This window comes from Primulina huaijiensis, chromosome 11 (assembly GCF_012295235.1).
Source record: "Primulina huaijiensis isolate GDHJ02 chromosome 11, ASM1229523v2, whole genome shotgun sequence".
Classification (NCBI taxonomy): domain Eukaryota; kingdom Viridiplantae; phylum Streptophyta; class Magnoliopsida; order Lamiales; family Gesneriaceae; genus Primulina; species Primulina huaijiensis.
Genome location: NC_133316.1, coordinates 9,340,827 through 9,364,929, shown reverse-complemented (window position 1 = coordinate 9,364,929; position 24,103 = coordinate 9,340,827). Strand labels below are relative to the sequence as shown.

The following is a 24,103-nucleotide window of genomic DNA, read 5'->3' as shown; positions in this document are numbered from 1 at the left end:
TTAAATTACGAAACTAAAATTATGTTTGAATTGAATGATTTGAACTTTTGTGAAAGATTCGACCCTTTACAAATTATTCCATTTTAGATTGTTCAAAAACATTTCATTAGATTATAAAAATACCAATAATATAATGTAAATAAAGTTAATTTATATCAAATCATTCCATTCAAACACAACTTAAAAGTTGTCCTTGGCCTGACGGATAGCACCTAAAACCTCAGCATCATCGGCTATCTCGGGAATATCCAGGGCCTTCCGAATTTCCAAGCTTGACGTTCGAAGAAAAGGATTGCATAACTTCTCCTTTCTTAAGGAGGTCGGGATCTGTACATAAACTACATTAAGAAATATAAAAAATTCAACGTGAAGAGAAGTCGAGTGGGAGAACCAATTCAAACACCGAGAGACATTACTAAAAGAGGAAAACACAGATATTATAACTTGGGAGAGAGAAAATTTAGAAATGTATCAGCACGGGGATCAGTTTAAGAAAAAGTCATTTACTACCTCTTTTCACGAAAATGGTAGCGAATTTCTATCTACACATTCCAAAAACTTGCATGATTCCACAGTGAATAGAAACTAAAAAGCTATTCCATTTAAAATTCACATGAAAATGAAAACTAGATTTGCGACACGTCATTAATCCTCCCTTAATCAAGCAGGAAATATGTTGAAATAAAAGCTTCACAGACAAGATATAATAGCCAAAAGTACCGTTGGCAATCCCTTGTTACGGAGTTGAGTTACATGGGCTGCATAAGACTGCAACTCCTCATTTCCAGGTTCTATTGATAGCGCAAACTTGGAGTTACTCTGTCAAACAGCCACACAATTATAGCCAGTCACTTGTCTATTTGGTTAGTGGGTTGGGGGGGAGGCACAAAGGAAAATGATCTCACTAACCAACGTGTACTCGTGACCGCAGTAAATGCTTGTATCATCTGGTAAAGACATAATTTTACTCAGAGAAGAGAACATCTGTTGCAAATAAACAGTAACATAATCATGTCCCAAATTCAACTTTTGGGGGTTGTAAAAAACGGGAGGAAGGAATGAGGATACAAGCAACATAAAATACTGTAAAAAATGAGTCACTATTTTTTGTTAACACTGTAATATTTCTTAAAACAGCCTTGCATCATTGCAGACACAGACATATCAATACTTCACAAATGGAGGAGAAAAGTGCATGCAGCAATTGTCACTTCCATGTCACTTCATGGCAACCAAACATTGGTTCTCCATACGTCAATTAAATAAAGGTAGTGATGTCATAAACACAATGAAAGGGCAGGCGTGCCAGTAAATTTCAAATATGTAAAATCATGGAGTTAAAGGCCAAAGGGCAAAATGAGGAATGGGAGCAACAAAACCCACCATAGGTTTATCCCCATACATCACTCACATTGCCGGAGCACTACAGGAATCAATTACCAGCACGCTCATATTTTATCAAATGACTAGTCATAAAATAATCAAACAAATCCACATTTACTACGACATATAATCAACACAAAAATCAAAAGACATGGAATACAAAATAAGCACGAGCAGAAACATCAACAATGGAAATCAATTGAAAAGCACAGGTTGAAGATATGATTATAACTATAACTTACCAAAGAAGTCTCAGTATCAAATTTACCTGCTGAGGAGTTCCCTCAATAAGTTTACCACACGATAAACTGAACAAAGTGTCTCCTGTGAATATTGACTTTGATCCAGGAAAGTAGAAACTAATGTGACCTGATCGGAATGAAAAGACAAGTAAGAGATGAGGCAACTTGATAGAAGCAGACTATTACGGCATATACTTTTACTTGAAAAACAAGCCAAATAGTGATTATGACACCCACACTGTTTACAAATCAATTCAATTTGGAACAAATTAAATGCTTTATAGAGTACAGAAACAACGAAAGATTCCCTCTGCTAAAAAACAGATCATGTGGTCATAAAGCAAACTTGAATGATAGACAGTGGAACGTGTGAAAACTTTTGGCAATTCTCATGCACCAGGACTCTAGAAAAGGAAAGAAGAAACAGAATTCTGCAGCAACTTTTCATACCCCTTTTATTATGACTACAGGTGTTTATACTTTTCACATACTACTGGATTCTAACATGAAAATTCAATTACACCGGGACAAGAACCAATCTAACAAAATTACAAAACAACTAACATTATATGAGATGCTTAAGCAGATCCTCATTTTACATATAATCCTTGCCTCTGTTTTGAATAGATTGATGAAGATAATGTGTGCTCATTATTAAACTCAATCTAGTTTTGTGCTTTTCTAGATGAAATAACAAAGTAAACATGAAGGCAAAGATGAGTAGTATTTTTCATTCTTAATATACAGGGTTAAAATTTTGTAAGAAGTTTTGAAGAAAAAGGGCAGGCATATTTCTTTGCAAGGTAATAGAACCCAAACGTTGGCTTCTAGTATTTTCCATAAAGATGAGTACCAAAGGATTGACAAATTGATACAATGATATCAAAAGGTATCCATTAAGTTCATCACTAATTGTATGACAACTTAAATCGGCTATTACAAAACCTTAGTGATATTATATATGTCACAATAATATTATCAAATATATATTTAGCTATCCTCTAAATTAACATTTTCTGCATTATCAATGACTTCCGTTCCTGTTAAAGAAATTGTTGCTCTTAGTCAAAACTGAAGTAGTTTCCCTGAGCCAATGTCCTCCTGTACAGACTTTTATTGCACAACCACTAGGAGCCTAGTTGATTCTTTCAGCAAAAGAACCATCCACTATTGGATATATTTTCTTCTAATTAATTTTAAGTTCATAGCAATTATTATTGCATCTAAATAATGTATGAACAAGCTTCTTCGTATCTCTCACCGAACCATAGTAGCACAACCAAAATATGAGGATTCATGGAAGTCAATGCATTGTTGACCAAGTCCATACAGTTTATAATCTGATAAATCCACGTCATTTCTTGCGTGAAGAATATGATATAATTAGTTTCTGTGTATCATCTCCTCTCCTGTGTTTAAGTTCTAGAACTAGTTTTCTACAAAAGGGGTCATTTAAGTATTTATCTAACAAATTTGCGATGCTAGTGCAATTGAAACCAATAAATTTGAAGCCGAAAATGGGGCTTGTGAAGCCAAAAGAAACATAATATTTAAATTCATCAGATAAATTTCAGATAAAGAAAAAGATCACTGAATGTTCAAAAACAACCTCGTGTATGACCAGGAGTTTCCATTGCAAGCACCTCATGGCCAGCGAACATCCATTGGTCTCTGTCATTCAAAACAATATCGATGCCAGGAATTCTTTCTTTGTCTAAAGCAGATCCAATCACCTACAAGAATATACCAAGACATAGGGATTAATTATTGACATGCTCAAATTAGCAAACAAAAGCACATTCTAAGGTAAAGCAACAGCAAATGACTGTTGAGAAAACTTAGTTTTATCCTCCACAACGCTTGACTGAAAAGCAAAGTTTGTTTTATCCTCGACATAGCTTGACTGACAAGTAAAGTTAGTTTTATCCTCCAGTCTCGAAATCAACTAGGAAACACAAATTCCAATATACACAATTATTAGGAAATATGCTAATACACAAGTCAAGTACATATTTAATAACGTGGCTTGGGCCCAAGGATAAATTTATTTCTAGATTTTGTTTTATTTTAGAAAAATCTATCAAGTCAGTTACCGATTTATATTGTTCTGTTTGTTTAAGTCGAAAAAAAGTTCGGTTTATTCGGTTTTTACAATTCGGTTCGGTCAGAAACCAAATGCTCACCCATACATGACCTACGATACTCAGACTGCAGGAAATTATTTCCCTGCTTCCATATAGCACTCCTAGATTTCTGAAGCATCTCGAGTCCCCAAAGCTCACAAGCAACACATGAAAATTAGCAATTCTTCAGTAAACATTTATACCATTGCAAACGAACCTTCTAATTATGGATATTTACACATTTCACAAATTCTGTATAGATAAACTGTTAAATTAAACATCTTCTAGTTGCCCAGTAACACATGTATAGCCCCAATGCACTGGTAAAAGTATGCTCCTATCATGATGGTAGTACACACCAAAAACCAGTAAACAGAAAGCTTCAATCAGCATAAATGGCCAAACTTTAAGAATTTGTCAAACATCGCAAAGTTGTAACCTTCGTGATAAATTTTAGAATTGGGAAATTACTTTGAGATGTTGAGTCACTAGGACACTTCAAATCAAGTTTTCATGTACTTGGCACAACCAACCAAAGATAGGTTTGTTGTTAGCATTGCTGTAACACCAGCAGTAAATCATAATAAAATAATAAAATAATAAAATAATAAATAGTTTCAGAGAGGAGTAATGTTAGGACCAATAGCATCTCAGTAAAATATTAAGATTATTTACATAGCATTCATTATGTATCTACAAATTCAAAAAATGCATGATTCAAATTTTCAAGCGCATGAAGGTCATATGCAACAAAAGATAGAATAAACCGAACCTTTGCACCATATCTTTCTTTTAAGTCCAAATTTCCACCGGTGTGATCAAAATGATGATGAGTATTCAATATGTAGTTCAAATTCCAGTTCTTCCTGTTCAATGCATCAACTATTGGCAATACTTCAGAAGGATCCACCACTCCAACTGTTCCAGTATTCACATCATGTATAAGATAAGCATAGTTATCTCGAAGGCACGGCACCTACAACAGAGGAAACACATAAAATGCAGATAAATATGTGATAATATGAAGATAAATATAAGATAATCTTTGTTGTGTTTAAATCTTGTAAATTAGATACGATAGTATTTTTTCTGATTTTTTGGGAGTAGTTACATGTAGCGCCCTTACCCGAGCCACTACTAAAGAGACTAATAAGCATGCAACATTAAAATTTAATAATTAAACAGCGGAAACCAAATAACTTAATCATCTTACAACCCAAACGAAAACAGAACAAATAACAACAGTCTTAAACATCAATACAATCATATCGAAAACATAATTCTGAATGAGAAAACGATAAACCACATAAAACCTCCACTGGATCGCCACCAAAAACCCAACTGCTCTAGTCACTGCCTTGATCGTCCGAACCGTCCAACCTAATACCTACCCCGTGGAATGGAGTGCCCAAGATGAAAACAAAGACGTGAACGACAATCGCCCAATACGAGAATGTACGAGTATACAAACTGATATGATGCATGCGAAATGTAATATGCTCAGATATCAAAGATCAAGTCAAGAATCTCATGTTCAGTCTAGAGGCGCCTGAGTGCGTAGTCTCAGATCTGCCCTAGGCATGTTCTGGCTACCACACTCATCATCAAGTCATCAAAGCCCGCGGGTCCCGTCGGACACTATAGCTCTCAATGCCCCATCGTCCACAATACAGAATAGGGCTAAGCGGCCCCAACGAACGAGGTATATCTCAAAAGATATCAAGCTCAACATGATATGTAGAGGCCTAAAAATCCGTGCTTGAAAAATTGCGGAGAATTTAAAAATTTTCTTTTTAAATAAATAAAATTGCCCCATTCGTAATTGAACTGATAAATAAAGTTTGATGTTCAAAGTGACAGCGGAAGAAATTAACATTTTTCGAAACAACAGTTAGAAATTTATCCAACAGTATATAAAATGTCTGAGCAATTAAATAATAATAAATGCTGAAAATGAGGTCCTCGGGTCCCACTACTGCCGACTCGAGCTGACTCACTGGTCCCCGCCCTCGGTCCCGACATCATCAGTACCTACAAAAATCAAGTCTAGTGAGCCTAAAGACTCAGCATGCATATATCGTAAATAACAAGTAAATAAATAATAAAATCGCATGCAAGTGAAAATTTCCTGTACTGAGGTGTAACGTAAAATATCATTTCATTGGTAATTATAGTACGNACATGATATGTCATACATAATATGCCAAAGCAGTAAAACATGTATCATAAAACAGATAAATATGCAACATATAAGTGTGTATACTACGCTTAGGTATCTCAGTCTGTACATCACGTACCTCACTAAAATAATCTGACAGAAAGCTCTGAATCTGGACAATATCAACATAATGAAATCAATATCAAACCAGATCCTGAATTACCAAACATGCTACAAAGTTCTCCCTACTGATCCTTAATCCACTATTTAAGGCTTTAGGATTATACCTGCGTCCGTCGTCAGCCCGCTGATGATGTCTCGATCTTAGTTCACCGACCCCTCCTCGAGTCGACATTAGCTCCGAAACTTCCCAACACCAAAGTGCCCTAGAAACTGACTAGAAAACTTTCTGAAGGATGCGGTGTAGAAAACAAAAGAAATCAACTTCCATTTATAGGCTGCATCCGGACTAGTTCAGAAAATCCGAATCAATCTTATCTGCCACATATCAGAATCTCATTTTTCTAGTTGGATTTCTCGAGATAATGTAATCTGAAGTAGATCGGGTTGTCCATTTTAAATTCGGTGGATCCTAACAGCTTGATCCCGAATTATCAATTCCTTAATAATACTTAAATAACCACTCTTTAACATCATTCAAAATAAGGATTCGGGTCATTACATCCTCCTCTCCTTACAAAGATTTTGTCCCCGAAATCAGAACTGAAGTACAATACAACTAAATAAAATACAACTCATGATTACAAAGATACAACTCAAAAAAAATGTGAATACTCTGAGCGTATACGACTCTCTAACTCCCAACTCGCCTCTGCAGTACATCGTCGTTGCCATTGCACTAGAACAAGTGGAATGGTCTTGTTTCTGAACTTTTTCTCTTTCTTACCCAAGATTAAAAGCGGCTGCTCGACATAAGTCAAGTCTTCTTCAAGTTGAACATCTGTCTGACCAAGAACGTACTATTCATCTGCTACATACCGTCGTAGCAACGATACATGAAAGACATTATGAATGCTAGACAGATACGGCGGCAAAGCCAATTGATATGCCAAATTTCCAACACATTCCAAGATCTCAAAAGTTCCGATGAATCTTGGGGCTAATTTTCCCTTAAGTCCAAATCTCATCACCCTGCGGAATGGTAAAACTTTAAGGAAAACTTTTTCCCCTGACTGAAACTGTCGAGGTCTACGCTTGGCATTCGCGTAACTCGATTGACGATCTTGTGCTGTTTTAATTCTCTTCTTAATCAATTCCACTTGGTCAATCGCTTGTTGCACTAATTAAGGTTCTTGCACTTGTCGTTCTCCTACTTCGTCCCAAAACAATGGAGTACGACAACGTCTACCATACAATGCTTCGAACGGAGCCATACCAATGCTGCTGTGGTAGCTATTGTTATATGCAAACTCCACAAGCGGGAGATGATCATATCAAGCTGGTCCAAAATCCAAAGCACAAGCACGCAACATGTCATCGAGTGTCTGAATAGTCTTCTCAGACTGACCATCGCTCTCTGGATGATAGGCAATACTCAGACTGAATGTCGTTCCCAACGCTTTTTGAAAACTTCCCCAGAACCTTAAGGTAAAGCGTGGATCTCTGTCACTGACTATACTTGTTGGCACATCATGATATTTAAGAATCTCTTGGATATATAGTCTTGCCATGCGATCCAAACTATATTCCAGACTATACGGAATGAAATGTGCTGACTTAGTCAGTCGGTCCATGATAGGAGCATACTTTTAAGAATCTCTTGGATGTATAAAGAGAAATATACATCCATCTTCTTTGGCACATATTCAACTCTGTTTGAGTGAAGATATGCTTCAAACTCTTGTGATCTGTAAAAATCTCATATCTCTCTGTAGGGATAATGTCGCCAGATCTTCAAAGCACACACAATCGCTGCCAATTCCAAATCATGAACTGGATAATTCTCTTCATGCTTCTTCAACTGTCTGGATGTATATGCAATCACATGACCATTTTGAGTTAAAACATATCCAAGTCCTTGAAGTGATGCATCAGTGTACACAATTTACCCTCCTGATCCAGATGACAGAGCTAAAACTAGTGCAGTGGTCAAACATTGACGCAGTTCATTGAAACTATTTTCACAATCACGTGTCCATTCGACCTGCACATTCATACATGTCAGATGTGTCAATGGTTTGGCAATCTGAGAAAATCCTGAGATGAATCTTCGGTAATATCCTACCAAACCTAGAAAACTTTTTATCTCTTGAGCTGATTCCGGTCGTGCCCAACTCAACACTGCTTCGATCTTGCTAGGATCCACTGATATCCCATCTTTGGATATAACATGTCCCAAGAAGACAACTCTGTCGAGCCAAAACTCACACTTGTTCAACTTAGCATACAGTTGGTGATTCCTTAAGGTTAGTAACACAATCCTTAATGTTGTGCATGCTCTTTAAGGCTACGAGAGTATACCAGTATGTCATCAATAAAGACAATGACAAACTTGACAAGATACTCAGGAATACTCGGTTCATCAAATCCACAACTACTGCCGAAGCATTCGTCAAACCCCACGGAATCACTCGAACCTCGTAATGCCCATACCTTGTTCGAAATGCAGTCTTAGGGATATCACGTTGATAAACAATGACAAACTTGTCAAGATACTCAGGAATACTCGGTTCATCAAATCCATAAATACTGCTGGAGCATTCGTCAAACCAAACGGAATCACTAGAAACTCGTAATGCCCATACCTTGTTCGAAATGCAGTATTAGGGATATCACGTTGATAAACTCGAAGTTGATGATACCCGATCTTCGAGTACATTGAAGTCCCTTGCAGTTGATCAAACAAATCATCGATTCATTGTAACGGATATTTATTCTTGACTGTTACTCCGTTCACCTGTCGATAATCTATGCAAAGTAGCATAGACCCATCCTTCTTTTTAACGAATAACACTGGTGCTCCCCAAGGAGACACACTGGATCTAATGTACCCTTTGTCAAGAAGATCTTGTAACTGTTGTTTCAATTCTTTAATCTCTGTTGGTGCCAATCTATAAGGCGCTCTGGAGATAGGTGTGGTTCCTGGTACCAACTCTATCTCTGCTTCCACTTCCTTTTCTGGAAGAAATCTAGGAATTTCATCGGGGAAAACATCAGGAAATTCATCGACAACTGGAATGTTCTTCACATCGATTACATCCTTCGATATGTCAACAGTATAAATGAGGTATCATTCTCCTCCTTTTGCTAAAACCCGTTGTGCTTTACAGCAGACACTACTGGCATTGGAGGTCGAGCTCCCTCACCGAAGAAGAACCAATTCTCGTCTCCTTCTGGACGAAACTGAACGAGACGTTGATAACAATTTACCGTCGCTCTATACTTAGTCAAGAGGTCGATTCCCATAATACAATCGAAATCTTCCATAGCCAATATCATCAAATTGGCAGACAAGTATTTTCCTCAAACTCTAACAAACAGTCTACTACAAGTCTCTTAGCTAAAACATCTTGACCCATCGGTGTAGACGCTGACATCTAAACATCTAATGACACGTAGGGAAGTTTATGTTTCTTAACAAACATTGATGCTATGAATGAATGCGTGCCCCAGTGTCAATTAATACATATGCAGGAATACCACATTAAAGGAAATTACATGCAATGACTCTCTCGTTTTGCTCCTCAGCTTGTTCTTGGTTTAGGGCAAACAATTGCCCTTGAACTCGTGGATGTTGCTGAGATCCTTGTGATATTCCACCACGACGAGAACCTTGAGCAGGAAAACCTTTCAGTTGCACAGTGGCCTCGGACTGTTTTTCACTGTAAAACCTTGCCATAGAACCTTCGCCTCCACTCTGATTCTTCAAATTAGGGCAATCTCTCTTCATGTGACCAAAACCACCAAAATTGAAACAAACACATGTTACTTTTCGATAATTCTCCGTCTGGTGATTGCCTCCGCAGTGGCCACATTGCAGCTTTTTCCTACCAAAGCTGCGCACCCCTCCAGAACCGGAGGAATAAGAAGAAGATACAGGCTTCTTGAAAGACTGACCCCTCGGTCCCTACGAACTAGAACTTTTGCTAACTTGCATAGCCTTCCTCCTAGCAATACTGATATCTGCTTAACGACAACGATTCACTAATCCTTCGTACGAAGTAGGATCGTCACAGACAAAAACCCGATCATAAATCTCCTGGTTCAAACCATTCAAAAAGTGAGAATATTTTGCTGCAGAATTCTCACTGACGTGAGCAGCGTACGACAACAGATCCGTAAAACGCTTTTGGTAATCCTCAATGCTCAAATCTCCTTGCTTAATGGTCAACGATTCCATCTCCTTCGCCAGACGAAGAGCTGGCGGAAAGTGATGATTGATGGAAGCCTGACGGAAATGTTTCCAATGAATCCGCCCGTACTGCTGAACTACAATGGCAGAAACAAGTTTCCACCATTTCCGAGCTTTTTCATGGATCGTGAAATCGGCTACCTCCATCTTTTCATCCTCGTCATAGTGCAGCACTCGAAAACACTGCACCATGATATCGACCCAAGCTTTAGCAACATCCGCATTCTCATCTCCGGTCAACGGTGGAGTGGAATCTTCATGAAATCCATAACGTTGACACGGTTCCTACAGCTCCTTTCATCATGATCTCGGTGACGCCTTCCGTCACGATTTCTACAACGATGTTCTCGGCCAGCCTCATCGTCGCCATAACGGCCATGTCCCACACTTCCGAGACTGCTTTCATCTCCTGACATCTGAAAGGAAGCACAATCAACCTCTAAATCCTTATAACAGAATTACTAATGTCCCAAAAATCTTTGCATGCTCTGATACCACTGAATGTAGCGCCCTTACCCGAGCCACTACTAAAGAGACTAATAAGCATGCAACATTAAAATTTAATAATTAAACAGCGGAAACCAAATAACTTAATCATCTTACAACCCAAACGAAAACAGAACAAATAAGAACAGTCTTAAACATTAATACAACCATATCGAAAACATAATGCTGAATGAGAAAACGATAAACCACATAAAACCTCCACTGGATCGCAACCGAAAACCCAACTGCTCTAGCCACTGCCTTGGTCGTCCGAACCGTCCAACCTAAGACCCGGCCCGTGGAATGGGATGCCCAAGATGAAAACAAGGACGTGAGCGACAATCGCCCAATACGAGAATGTACGAGTATACAAACTAATATGATGCATGCGAAATGCAATATGCTCGGATATCAAGGATCATGTCAAGAATCTCATGCTCAGTCTAGAGGTGCCTGAGTGTGCAGTCTCTGATCTGTCCTAGGCATGTTTTGGCTCCAACACTCATCATCAAGACGTGGACTTACAACGTCCGAGTCATCAGAGCCCGCGGGTCCAGTCGAACACTGTAGCTATCGATACCCCATCGTCCACAATACAGAATAGGGCTGAGCGGCCCCAATGAACGAGGTATATCTCAAAAGATATCATGCTCAACATGATATGTCATGCATAATATGCCAAAGCAGTAAAACATGTATCATGCAACAGATAAATATGCAGCATATAAGAGTGTATACTACGCTTGGGTATCTCAGTCAGTACATCACGTACCTCACTAAAACAATCTGACAGAAAGCTCGGAACCTATAGACAATTACAACATAATGAAATCACTATCAAACCAGAACCTGAATTATCAAACATGCTACAAAGTTCTCCCTACTGATCCTTAATTCACTATTTCAGGCTTTAGGATTATACATGCGTCCGTCGTCAGCCCGCTGATGATGTCTCGATCTCAGTTCACCGACCCCTCCTCGAGTCAACATTAGCTCCGAAACTTCCCAACACCAAGTGCCTTAGAAACTGACTAGAAAACTAAGATATAATGCTAGAACTATCTCTGGAGGATGCGTTGTTGGAAACAAAAGAAATCAACTTCCATTTAGAGGCTGCATCTGGACTAGTTCAGAAAATCCGAATCAATCTTATCTGCCACGTGTCAGAATCTCATTTGTCTAGATGGATTTCTCGGGATATTGTAATCTGAAGTAGATCGGGTTGTCCATTTTAAATTCGGTGGATCCGAACAGCTTGATCTCGAATTATCAATTCCTTAATAATACTTAATTAACAACTCTTTAATTATCTCTTAATTTGTACTTCATTCAAAATAAAGATTCGGGTCATTACATTACATCACTTGTAATCTATATAACGTGAATTAGTCTTGAGAAATAAAACACTTGAGTTTTTCCTCTCAAATTTACGTGGTATCACACAGCCATACGGTTCCCTTTCAATTTTTCTTCTTCTGTGACAGCAACTCATCTCTAGAGAGCCATGTCGACGAGTAGTCCTTGTCCAGCGATTCCACCATTGCCACAAAAAATCTGGTCGTCACCTCTTTGTGCATGGGTGACAACTCTTCAATTCAAATCACTACTCATTGTCTTAATGGTCACTATTATCTGCAATGGGCACAATCGGTCAAGATTGTGATCCGTGCCTGTGGTAAATAAGGGTTCATCACGGGCGAGCTTTCTGCCCGAGCCAAAACCCACGCAGCGTACAATACTTGGCTGACAGAAATTCCGTTCCCCTAGCATGGCTGGTAAACTCGATGGAACCTTCCATCAGTCGCCGCTACTTGTGGTTCACAACAACAAAAGAGGCATGGGATGCAGCTCGGAAAATGTACTCTGATCTTGGGAATGCCTCTCAGAGGTTCAAAATTTGGTCAAAATTGAAAGACAAGAAACAAGGCTCATGAACTGTCACTCAGTACTTCACTGATCTCCAGGACTTATGGCAAGAGCTAGACTTATTCTTCGAAGATACTTCTCCTAATGCTGCTTGCAGTGTGAAACTACAAGGGTACCTCGAGATAAAAAGGGTGTTCGACTTCCTAGCGGGCCTTAACCAAGAACTTGATGATGTTAGAGGAAGGATTGTTGCTCGGGATCCCTTCCCATCCCTAGATGATGCATTTGCAGAAGTCCGCCGCGAACTGAGTCGCCTACTACTATCTCGGCTCCTGAAATTTCTGCCTTGGCTTCAGGAAATCTTTCCAGTCAGGGACAACGGCTTGGCAAAAGGCCTTGGTGTGATCTTTGCCATCGTCTGGCCATACGAAAGACAAATGTTGGGAAATTGTTGGTAAACCGGTAAATTGGCAGCCAAGGAAAAAGCCCAATGGTCGAAGTTTCCAGGTTCCATCTGTTCAAGAGCAGCCCATCAACTCTAGCATTTTGGCTCCCTTCACGAAGGATCAGATAGAGCAGATTGAGCAATACTGCAAGCTTCTGCATGAAACAACTCTCAATGCCTCTTCAAGTTCTCCCAATCGGTCTTTGATTCTTGCATTACACCATCTTGGATTGCCAATTCCTGAGCTTTTGATCACAAGGCTGGAGACTCCAAACTTTTCTACTCTTATACTCAATGTCCTAACCAGATTTCTGTGAAGATTGCTGATGGTTCCCTCACTCAAGTTGCTGGATATGGCGATATCCAAGTTTCCGAGGGAATTGTCTTAAAAATGATTTTCAAGTTCCCTTCTTACGCTGTAACCTAATCTATGTTAGTAAACTGACTCGTGACTGTAAGTGTGTTGCTAATTTCTTTACCTACTTCGTGTCAATTTCAGGATCCACTATTGGGGAGGATGATTGGATGCGCCACACTTCACGATGGCCTTTACTTTCTTTAGCATTCTTCGTCTTCAAGTCGACAATCTCTGGTTTCTAGAGGTAAGTCCAACTTTGTTTCAAACTTTCAAGAAATTATGTTACATCACTTTAGATTAGGTCACCACATTTTTTCTTATTTAGCTCGGTTGTTTCCTTCATTATTTCAGAATAATAAAGATTTCAGTTTACTTATATGTGAATTCTGTGAAGTTGCCAAGCATACTGGTGTCACTTTTGCACCTAAGCAATATAAACCATCTGCCGCATTTTCTCTCATTTATAGTGCTATTTGGGGACCATCAGAAATTCCTAGTCGCACTGGTAAAAAATGGTCTCTCACTTTCATTGACGATCACACAAGAGTTACTTAGATTTACCTACTCGAGCATAAATCTGATACATCAACTATTTTCAAAAAATTTCACAACATGATTAAGACTCAATTTCATACCGATATACATGCTCTTAGATCCGACAATGGTAAAGAATATTTCAATACCATTCTTGGTTCCTATCTACAGCACCATGGGATTGTTCACCATAGTTCCTGTGTCAATACAACACAACAAAATGGAGTATCATAAAGAAAAAATCGTCACCTCTTAGAAGTTGCCCTTCGTTTATTGTTCACAATGAATATGCCTAAGTGCCTATGGGGGATGCGGACCTTACAGCTGCCTACTTAATCAATTGTCTACCCAGTCGCCATTAAATTTCTGCACACCCATGTCTACCATAACTTCCATCTTCCCTCACATTCGTCCTTCCACTTAAGACTTTTTGCTGTACTGCTATTATGCACATTCATGACTATTTTCGAGGCAAAATTGATCCTAGGCCAGTTAAATCAGTTTTTTTTTTGGGGATAATCTGCTACTCAGAAGGTGTATTGTTGTTATCGTCCTCATACAAAAAAATCATTAGTCTACCGTGATGTCACATTCTTTGAGAATATTCCATATTTTTCCCCATCTACGCTTCAGGAGGAGAACTTGGCCAGACAAGCTTGTTGGGATACACCACTTCCTCTCATTATTAGCCTAGAAATCACATCCTCTGTCAGTCCCAACCCTATCATTCCCCGAACAATTGAATCTACCTCTCCAATATCTGAATCAGGGGGAGACCCGACAACTCAACCAGAATTTGTCTACTCGAGACGAATACCTCAAGCTATTAAAGACATTGTGATTCCTAATCACAGCCAAGAAGACGAACCGATAGTAAATGTAAATCCTCATTCAGGTACCATTCTTGATCTTGTAAATCCTCAGTTCATGAAGCTCTAGAAATCCTTGAGTGGAAAGTTGCAGTGCTAGAGGAAATGCGTGCTTTAAAACAGAACAACAGCTGGAGTTTGGTAGAGTTACCACATGGCAAAAACACAGTGAGATGCAAATAAGTATTCACTGTAAAATATAGGGCAGATGGCTCAATCGAACAAAGCATGTTTGGTTGCCAGAGGCTTCACTCAAACTTGTGGTATTGATTACACTGAAACTTTGTACCAGTTGCTCGGCTCAATACTGTAAGAATTCTCATTTTTTAGCAGCTAATCTTGATTGGCCATTACAACAAGTGAACATAAATGCATTCCTTAATGGTGATCTCGAGGAGGAGACCACTTGGCTTCGAAGACATATTGGGAAAGTAGATGGTATGCACAGTCAAAAAATCACTTTATGAACTGAAAGTCTCCACATGCATTGTTTCATAGATTTTCCAAAGTCATCAAGAACTTTAGATACTGTCAGGGACAAACAAATGATACATTGTTCACTAAACACTCTGAGAAAGGAAAGATCACTGCTATCATTGTAATATGTGGATGACATCATTTTAACTGAAGATGATAGTCAAGAGATGGAAGAAGTCAAGCATATGATGGCAAATGAGTTCAAGGTTAAAGACCTTGGAACTTTGATATATTTCTTGAGAATGGAGATTGCTAGGAGAAAAGAAAGCATTTAAGTTTCTCAAAGAAAATACACATTGGACCTGTTAGAACTTAGAAGAGACAAACACGTTGGGACGTAAACAAAGTAAGACACCAATCGAGTTGACAAAGAAACAAAAAATGTTTGAAGGTAAACCAGTGGATGTAGGAAGATATCAACGTCTTGTTAGGAAACTTATCTACCTCTCACATTGTAACGTCCGAAAATCAGTTCACGTAAACCGCATGCGTGAAAATTATTAAATTGCTAAAATATTTTAATTAAATGATTTTAGATGTATGAATGATATATTTTGAGTGACTAAATGATTAATTGTGTAATTTTGCTTGGTTTCATAATTTATCAGTGGTTGGCTGGGGACGGAGGACCGGAGACGATTAAAGTGTTAAAGATTTAAAAGCTAAATTTTTATTTTAGTTAAGAAAATATTTATTTTAAATATTTTAATAATTATTGCATTTTTAAGTTCAAGTTTTAAATTTATTAGTGGGAGCAAGGAATTTTATGTACTTTATAAAAGATTTTTTTGGAAATAAGTATTTTTAAATCTTTTAATTTGAGGCCTAATGAATTTATAAATCTTAATGGGCCTAATTTATTAATTAAAATCTAATGTTAATTAAGCCCATTAATTAAATATTTTGAAAGACTTCTATTATTTATTTAAAGAAAAATAATAATAAATAAAAGAAAGACTCCTAGACATAAACACACATACATCCCTACACGCACACACACATTCACGTAAAAGTGAAGGGGAGCAACGGCCGAACTTGGGTATCTTGGCAAGGAAGTTTTCGATTTTTTTCTCCTTCGTTCTTCGACTTTCTTCCTCGTTCTTCCTTCCATCAACGATCACTTGACTCCCTTGCATACCAAGGTGGGTTTTTGGTTGGATTTTGACAAGAAAAAGGGTAGAAAAACCATTAACGATCACTTGACTCCCTTGCATACCAAGGTGGGTTTTTGGTTGGATTTTGACAAGAAAAAGGGTAGAAAAAAATAGAAATCGTCCTTCGTTCGTCACCGACGTTCCACCGCTACGGTATTCGTATTTCGACCGTTTTAAACGCAAAAGCACGTTTCTAAACCTTCTTTTCGCACCATTCAAATCATATTATGTGTGTTTAGTCATGTTTGCATGAAAAATATGAAACCCTCCTTTTATTTTCGTTTTTATGGCTTGTACATCTTAAAACTTTGATTTCCATGCATTGAAACTCATGCTTATAATGCACAAAGAGGCTGCCATGATAGGGCTATGGGAAGGTACGATTTTCAACATGTTTAAGGGTCCATAGATGCATGTTTAAGGGCTGGACAATATGGATGCAGGAGCTGAACAAAAATTGGGTTTTTTAGGAACTAGGGTTTGCGTTTTTGGTCCTAGGAAGAAGCAGGCTGTTAGCTGCTGTAGAGACATGTTCATGGGTTCTAATAGAGTCTAGTCATGGTCTTAGATGGGCTGTGCAAGGGCTGGAAAGGAAGGATAAAGGTTGCACGTCGCTTTGGGTCGCTTTAGGCTTGTAGGGGCACGGGTCTAAGGTTGCAAGTGCTAGGGCTGTAGAGGCTGGTCCAGTAGAGTTTTAAAGGTTCACTCTAGGTCCTAGGATGGGTACATAGGGTCTGGACATGATGGTTAAGGGCTAGGCTCGATGGATTGAAAGTTGGCTTGGGCTAGGGTTTGATCAATTGGGCAGAAAATTCAGTAGGCATTCTAAGCTATTCCGAGGGTCTTAAATGGTCTGATTTGGGTTGCATAAGGTATGGTTAGATGTTAATAAACTATGGTTCAGGTATGATTAAGTTTTGATTCGATTCGGGTTAAAACCAGGGCGTACGATTAAATTTTAAAACAAATTGGGAATTAGTTGAGGAGCTTAATTTTACGTCTAAGAAATGTTTATGATATTTTAAGGTGTCATGTTAAGTTTAGGGATGAAAAGTTTATGTTTAAAATTTGGGGAAAAAATATTAAGTTTTGAATTTATTCGGGTTAAAAACGCTTCATGGTTTAGTCATTTAGTTATTAAATCGAGAGACTCGGGTTTACGTCTAACAAAAATATTAGATGACATATTTAAGCTTATACGAGGATTTGGGATAGGCTCGAGTCAATAAAAGTAAGAAAAAACCAAAATCGGGAATTTTTGAGTCCAATGGTAAAATGGTCATTTTGCGTCCCGGGTAGTACGAAAGGTCTGGCAGTGTCCTGGAGAATCATAATGCATGCCAAATGATATTTTAAAACGTTTACGATGAAAATATGGGATTTTATAATTTATGATAAAGCTGTGCAATTTTTAGTGTTAAAATGCTATTTTTCGAATGTGGAAAGGACATGATATTTTATGATTAAAAAGAAAAAGAAAAATATTTTGAAGGATGTGAATTGACTATAACAAAAATGATATGATATATGATTTTTGGGAATATCGTGAGGGAGAAGGCCCCAGAGGAAACCCGTTTACAGGAGAAGACCCCAGAGGGAACCCAACGATCGTATTTCCATTTTACGTCGGTGCCTAGTGCCCGCCCCAATGCGCAATGGTGAACTAAGACTGATCAATCGACCAGAGGATACAACTAGTCACTTTCGAGGATCAAACTTCACCCAAAACAATAAATGATGGCAAGCTTTATGATTTGACGATTTATGATTAAATTATGTTTACAAATTTATGCTAGCTTATTTTGAATAAAAGTATGATTTTTAATGCATGTGCTTGTATATGTATTATTTGCTACTCATGTTTAGAACGTGCTGAGTCATTAGACTCACTAGGTTAAATGTTACAGGTGAGGATGAGATTGAGGGAGGCGCTGACACTTGAGTGGATCGAGTCCGGCAGTACACTCATGAGGAACATTATTTTCTGCATTAGGTTGATATTCAAAGTTTTAAAGATTTTGTTAATGATTTAATTAGAGATTTTTATGCTTTATTTTGAGGTTAGTTTGATCTTGTTAAAGGTCGATGTAGGGTTTTTGGTTAATTAACGAGTTAGGGATTTTTATGCACTTGAGATTTCAAATGTTAAATTATTTTGGATTACGGAAATGTTAAGTTATTTTAAAATATAAATTTCGAATTTTATGTTTAAAAAAAATTAGTAGGATTTTAAAATTTAAACGTAGTGGACGTTTCACACATACTCGACCCAACATGGCATTTGCAGTAAGCCTAGCAAGCCAATACATCACTCACCGTGAAGGTCATCTGGATGCAGTCTATATGATCCTTAGATACTTGAAACAAACTCGAGGAAGATATTTGTTCTTTACAAAGAATGATGATTGAAGAGTGACTACGTTTACAGATACAGATTGGGCTAATTCGATTTCTGATAGGAAGTCAACATAAGGTTATTGTATAGTGGTATGAGAAAATCTAGTAACAACACAGAGAAAGAAACAGTCAGATGTTGCATGGAGCTTAGCAGAAGCCGAACATAGAGACATGGCACATGGAGTCTGCGAGCTTGTTTGGATTAAAAGAGTATTGAAAGAACTTAAAATAGAATGCAAGGATCCATTGCAGCTCTATTGTGACAACAAGTCGACTATCAGTACAGCTCACAACTTGGTTCATCACGATAGAACCAAATATGTGGAAGTTGATCGATACTTCATCAAGGACAAGCTAGATGAAAGGATTATTAGCATCGAATACACATGTTCAATCAACTTGCGGATCTACTTACAAAGGCACTGTCATAACACAATCATGAATTTCTTGTCAACAAGCTTGGTCTCATTAACATATACCACCAAGCTCGAGGAGTACAGATAAATATGTGATATAATGAAGACAGATATAGGATAATATTTGTTGTGTTTAAATCTTGTAAATTAGATAGGATAGTGTTTTTTCTGATTTTTTGGAGGTAGTTACATCACTTGTAATCTATGTAACGTGAATTAGTCTTGAGAAATAAAACACTTGAGTTTTGCCTCTCAAATTTACATAAAATAAGCAACGAAATTTATTTTACTAACCTTGAATGCATATTTGACAGAGGAATATAATGCATATGACGAGGGGGTCATCTTGTGCATCTTCGAACAGTCTAAAATAAGAAACAGATTTAACTGCAACCCTACCCTACCATTGCATAATGAAGCAATAAACATCACTCCCTCTAATCCTTATGATCAATTTGAGCTTATATTCAGAAATTCTCACGACTCACAGAAGAAATGGCAATTTGAAGATTATAAAATCACAAAAATTGGGTAGATTGGAAATCCAACTATCTTTGGGAAATAGAGAGTGATGCAACTGCGTGAGTCTTACTTTTGTGATAAAAGAAGTAAATTGTCCACAGAAATGGTCGATTATGGAATTACTAGATAAGATTTCCACCAAGGTACTTTTAGCCTCCTATACTATAAAGTTTCACGAGTGTACTTACAGATATTGCATGAAATATAAATATCATCAGATTTTCTTGGCTTAGCAGCGAAATCGTACCCTTTTCAAGTAATTATCAGTTATCACAAGTAAAAGCACAATTTCATTTGTTAAAAGAATTCTATTTCCTACTGTAAGCAGTTAAAGTAATTTTTGGGAATTCCATGGTACTAGGCTGCATTTATTGAGATTTGTAATGTTTATACAATTTATTCAAAAATCTAAAATGTTCTATGTTGTTTATTTGAGTAATCCTGAAAACCCAAGATCTACTGGGCTAGCACATAATATTACATGTATTGAGGGTAAATTAACAGAACACTGTCGATTTTAATTCAGAGGTTCAATAAAAACAAATCGTAAAACTACGAGGGCCTGTCGAACATCGAGATAAGATAAATCATACAAACAATTATATAAGTATATCCATTACTCACGACTCCATTCTGGAACAAACTGGAAATCACACTTTGTATTAGCAATGATAACAATTCAGTAGAGTGAGAAAAATCGCCCCTTTAACATTTTACAATGAAGAAAGTAATAAGAAGCCTAGTTAAATGATCAAGAAACAACGAAAAAATCAATCATCTCACAGGAAACTTCCATAAATTGAATATGACCAGCGAAGTGGATTTCCTTTATTCTAGTTCATCAATCTTCATGAACTCATCATTTAACAGAATGCATTACTTCAGCCCAGTAATGTATTTACCTCGTACAACAAGAATTCAAGGAGTTCCATTGACAAGAATACAAGACAAAAGTAAGATACTAGATGGTTATGGAACTGAAAATTGCTCACCATTTCAATTTGCAAACTTGATAACGTGTTAACGCTACAGAAGTTGGAAACTCCTCCAAGACTTCGGCTAACACCTCGCAAGGTCTTGAATGGCATCGAAAAGAGCCTCATAAACCCATAAAAAAGATTCTTTCTCACACAAAGGTGTCTCATTCCTGGCCATACACATAGCTCTGAACCCTTTTTAAAAATATCACCACCATCAAAATGTTAGATAGAAATGAAATGCACTAACATCCACATATCAATGAACTGGTGAAATAACTCAAATATGAGCCTGACTTGAAAAGTAATATCTAAACCAGAGCACAATTACCAGCCCAGTTTTCTGCCTACCCGAATCATGGAAGTAGGTGACTTACGCAAATATAAAAAGAAGATTCAACAAATCTATGAATATCATAACTTCAATTTCATTGAAAATCATTGAGAGAACATATTTAAAAATAAAGGAATATAATGACGCATTTAAGTCTTTCTGTGCAAAAGAAATATGGCATGAATGGGTTGTAGACAAGCAGAGTGCAACAGTCGCCATCTTAAAAAAACAAGAAAAAAAAACTATAAAAATTTTAACCATCAAACAATCATAAAATTGAGAACACTTCCACTAAAACCAACAAAGAACACATCCACGACCAGAGTTCATTACAAGATTGCATCATACTCTTCTAAATGAGAAAAAAAAAGGTCAAATTAAGATATCAGAAAGCCAAGAAAGTGGTAACTAAAGGAACCCATCAAAAAAATATTACAGTTTATCCGATTATGCTAAAGAATCATATTCACTGCATAAACTAACAAACCCAGCATAGAAAAAACAGATAAAGTTACAGAAAGAGATATATGGCGCAGGGGAAAAGAGAAGAGACCACTGATCGAGGGAAGGAAGCCATGAACGAAGGGGCTGCTGCTCTACAGAATGCCATTTGCAGTTACCACCGAACGCGTATTTACAGTGATGGGGGGAGACGCAGCAATCAGCACGACGTATTGGGCTCTTGATTAATTTAAGAGCTACTCGCACGTACTATCTACTCTATATATCTTTACAATATTAACAGGTTTATCTTGTAAGACGTGTCTCTTATTTGGATAATCTATGAAAAAATATTATTTTTTATGTTAAAATATTATTTTTTATTATGAATATCGATAGGGTTGACCCGTCTCACAGATAAAGATTCGTGAAACCGTCTCACAAGAGACCTACTCTCTAAAATATTTAATAATTAAGATACTCCACACACTACTATACATATATAATAATAAATTAGTAAAAAATACACACTATTTGCATGTGTTATTATATTATTATTTTTAATTTGATCAAATAATATTAAACAATTAACACGAAATTATTTTCAATTTAGAAGAGTTGTTCGATTTAAAAAAGAAATTTTGTTTATATTTTTTCTATGTAAAATATGAATTGACTTGAGAAAATTTTAGTAAGGTAAGAAGGATAATTATGAAATTAAATATTTTAATGTTCTCTAAAGTAATTATTCTAAAGGTCTCAAACTTAATAATAATAATAATAATATAATAATAATAATAATAATAATATAGATTATCGGTAAATTATAGCCATTTTCAGTTTGTATTATATGAATTATTAGTCATAACACTTGGTTAGCTGTTATAATAATATTTTTAGACATTTTTTGTATTTTATCAATTAACTATTTATAAGTTTCTTTATATTCATCATGTAATATAGGAAATACTACACATAAATAAATTATGACAGGGAAAAATATTTTTTTATCTTGTGTGTCGTCTTCTTATAATTTTGGTCATCAATATTTTCAAATTTTAATACATACAAGTAATGGAGAGCATACGAAAGCTTTGGAATATTATTTTCGAGCACTGGAACGAAATTCATTCTTACCACAAGCTTTTAATAATATGGTCATGATCTCTTAGCTCATTATCTTTGTTTTTCGGCAATTTTACCTTTTTCCGATGTATTGCTAATGTGGTGCAATTGCAACACTAATGTGATGCCGACGTGTAAGTTCCAAAACACGATATAACGTAATCCAACTGCATGCAAATCTAGAGAAAATGAAAATGACTAATTAAATGGTTTTAATGGTGTGAATTAATTATGATATGCGTGATTACATGTTTAAAATGTACCTTTCTACATGAATGCAAAAAACTGTGTTTTAAAAGGTTATTCGAGACGCGTTCGAGTAACGGAGACTGGAAGCATATGAGAGAAAATATTTTATTAAATAATTATTTTTAATTGTTTAATGTGTGGTGTATTTGAAAGGGGATCAGTTACGGTGCCGGTTGCGCAACAGAAGTTTCAAAAATTGCTTTTAACAAGAACAAAAACCGAGCACCCTAACCACTATGATGTGTAGCAAATACGAAAAACACAATATGACATTCATAGGGTGTTTTAGAAAAATTACCTATCAATCTCTTGAGATTGATGATGGCTTCAACTTAATTGTCAAACAACTAAGCTCTTCAATGGCAAGATTGATCTAGAAGCTTCCCTTGAGCACTCGTTGCTCAAAATCAAGCCCACCGCCAACAAGGAAGATCCACCTTACACTTGCACTAGAAAATGTAAGGCATTTGTAACGTTTGAAAAACCAACCTACGTAAACCACATGCATGCAAAATTATTTTAATTGCTTAATTGTTTTATTTAATTATTTTTAAATGCTTGCATGATATTTTATTAGATGATTAAATGTGATTGCATGATTAAATGATAATATGACATGATTTCATGAAATTAAGGATTTTACCCGAATATTCGAGAATAGGCAGGGGAAGGAGACCGGGGACGACCAAGACAAGGATATTTATTTTTCATTAAATAATAGCGAGGCTTCCTAATATGATTTAAAGATGATTTAATTTTCCTAAAAATGTTGGAGTTCGAATTATTTTACGAGTTAAACTTGATTTTTCCCGAGAAGCCGGTTTTGGGCAAACAAGGAATTTTAAAAGATCAAAAATATTATTTTATGGAAACTAATTTTATGAACTCTTATTATTTATTGGACCTACTTTAATTAATTTAAGTAGGCCCCATTACCCTTAATTTGCAAGCCCAAACCAAAGCACATTTTGAAAGGGGATCGGTTACGGTGACCGGAAACGCAACGGAAGCATAAAAATTTTGANGAACAAAAAAAAATGGAGAGAATGAATAGTATTTTTGGCCACTATTCATGCTAGGAGAGAAGGAGAGACATTTTTTGGTTGTGGGAAAAGTTAAAGTAAAAAAGTTGCATGCCAAGCCTTGGTTATACAAAAAGTTGTCTCCCAACCTTG

General features: G+C 36.8%; 1 protein-coding gene and 3 long non-coding RNA genes across 5 annotated transcripts; 1 reads left to right on the top strand and 3 right to left on the bottom strand.

Annotated features, from left to right (window-relative positions):
• LOC140987080 (hydroxyacylglutathione hydrolase 2, mitochondrial-like) lies at nt 1-21,825 on the bottom strand. 2 transcript variants are annotated; one of them, XM_073455472.1, is made up of 8 exons: nt 21,667-21,825; nt 20,795-20,974; nt 4,521-4,724; nt 3,235-3,358; nt 1,652-1,752; nt 910-984; nt 721-819; nt 1-327 (listed from the first exon to the last, which is right to left on the bottom strand). In XM_073455472.1, the coding sequence occupies exons 1-8, from the start codon at nt 21,721-21,723 to the stop codon at nt 181-183; spliced, it is 987 nt and encodes a 328-aa protein (XP_073311573.1). In that variant the 5' UTR covers nt 21,724-21,825; the 3' UTR covers nt 1-180. The 2 variants fall into 2 exon arrangements, with proteins under 2 accessions (XP_073311573.1, XP_073311572.1); XM_073455471.1 differs by having other exon boundaries at nt 20,795-20,977; nt 21,667-21,812.
• Nucleotides 4,926-11,796, bottom strand: LOC140987082 (uncharacterized). The gene is made up of 3 exons (XR_012177065.1): nt 11,687-11,796; nt 11,537-11,569; nt 4,926-5,135 (listed from the first exon to the last, which is right to left on the bottom strand). It is a non-coding gene; the product is annotated as an uncharacterized lncRNA (long non-coding RNA).
• LOC140987081 (uncharacterized) lies at nt 5,939-12,117 on the top strand. Its single transcript, XR_012177064.1, has 3 exons — nt 5,939-6,144; nt 6,186-6,378; nt 11,893-12,117. It is a non-coding gene; the product is annotated as an uncharacterized lncRNA (long non-coding RNA).
• LOC140987084 (uncharacterized) lies at nt 18,753-20,786 on the bottom strand. The gene is made up of 2 exons (XR_012177066.1): nt 19,902-20,786; nt 18,753-19,867 (listed from the first exon to the last, which is right to left on the bottom strand). It is a non-coding gene; the product is annotated as an uncharacterized lncRNA (long non-coding RNA).
• Nucleotides 21,826-24,103: the final 2,278 nt, after the last annotated feature.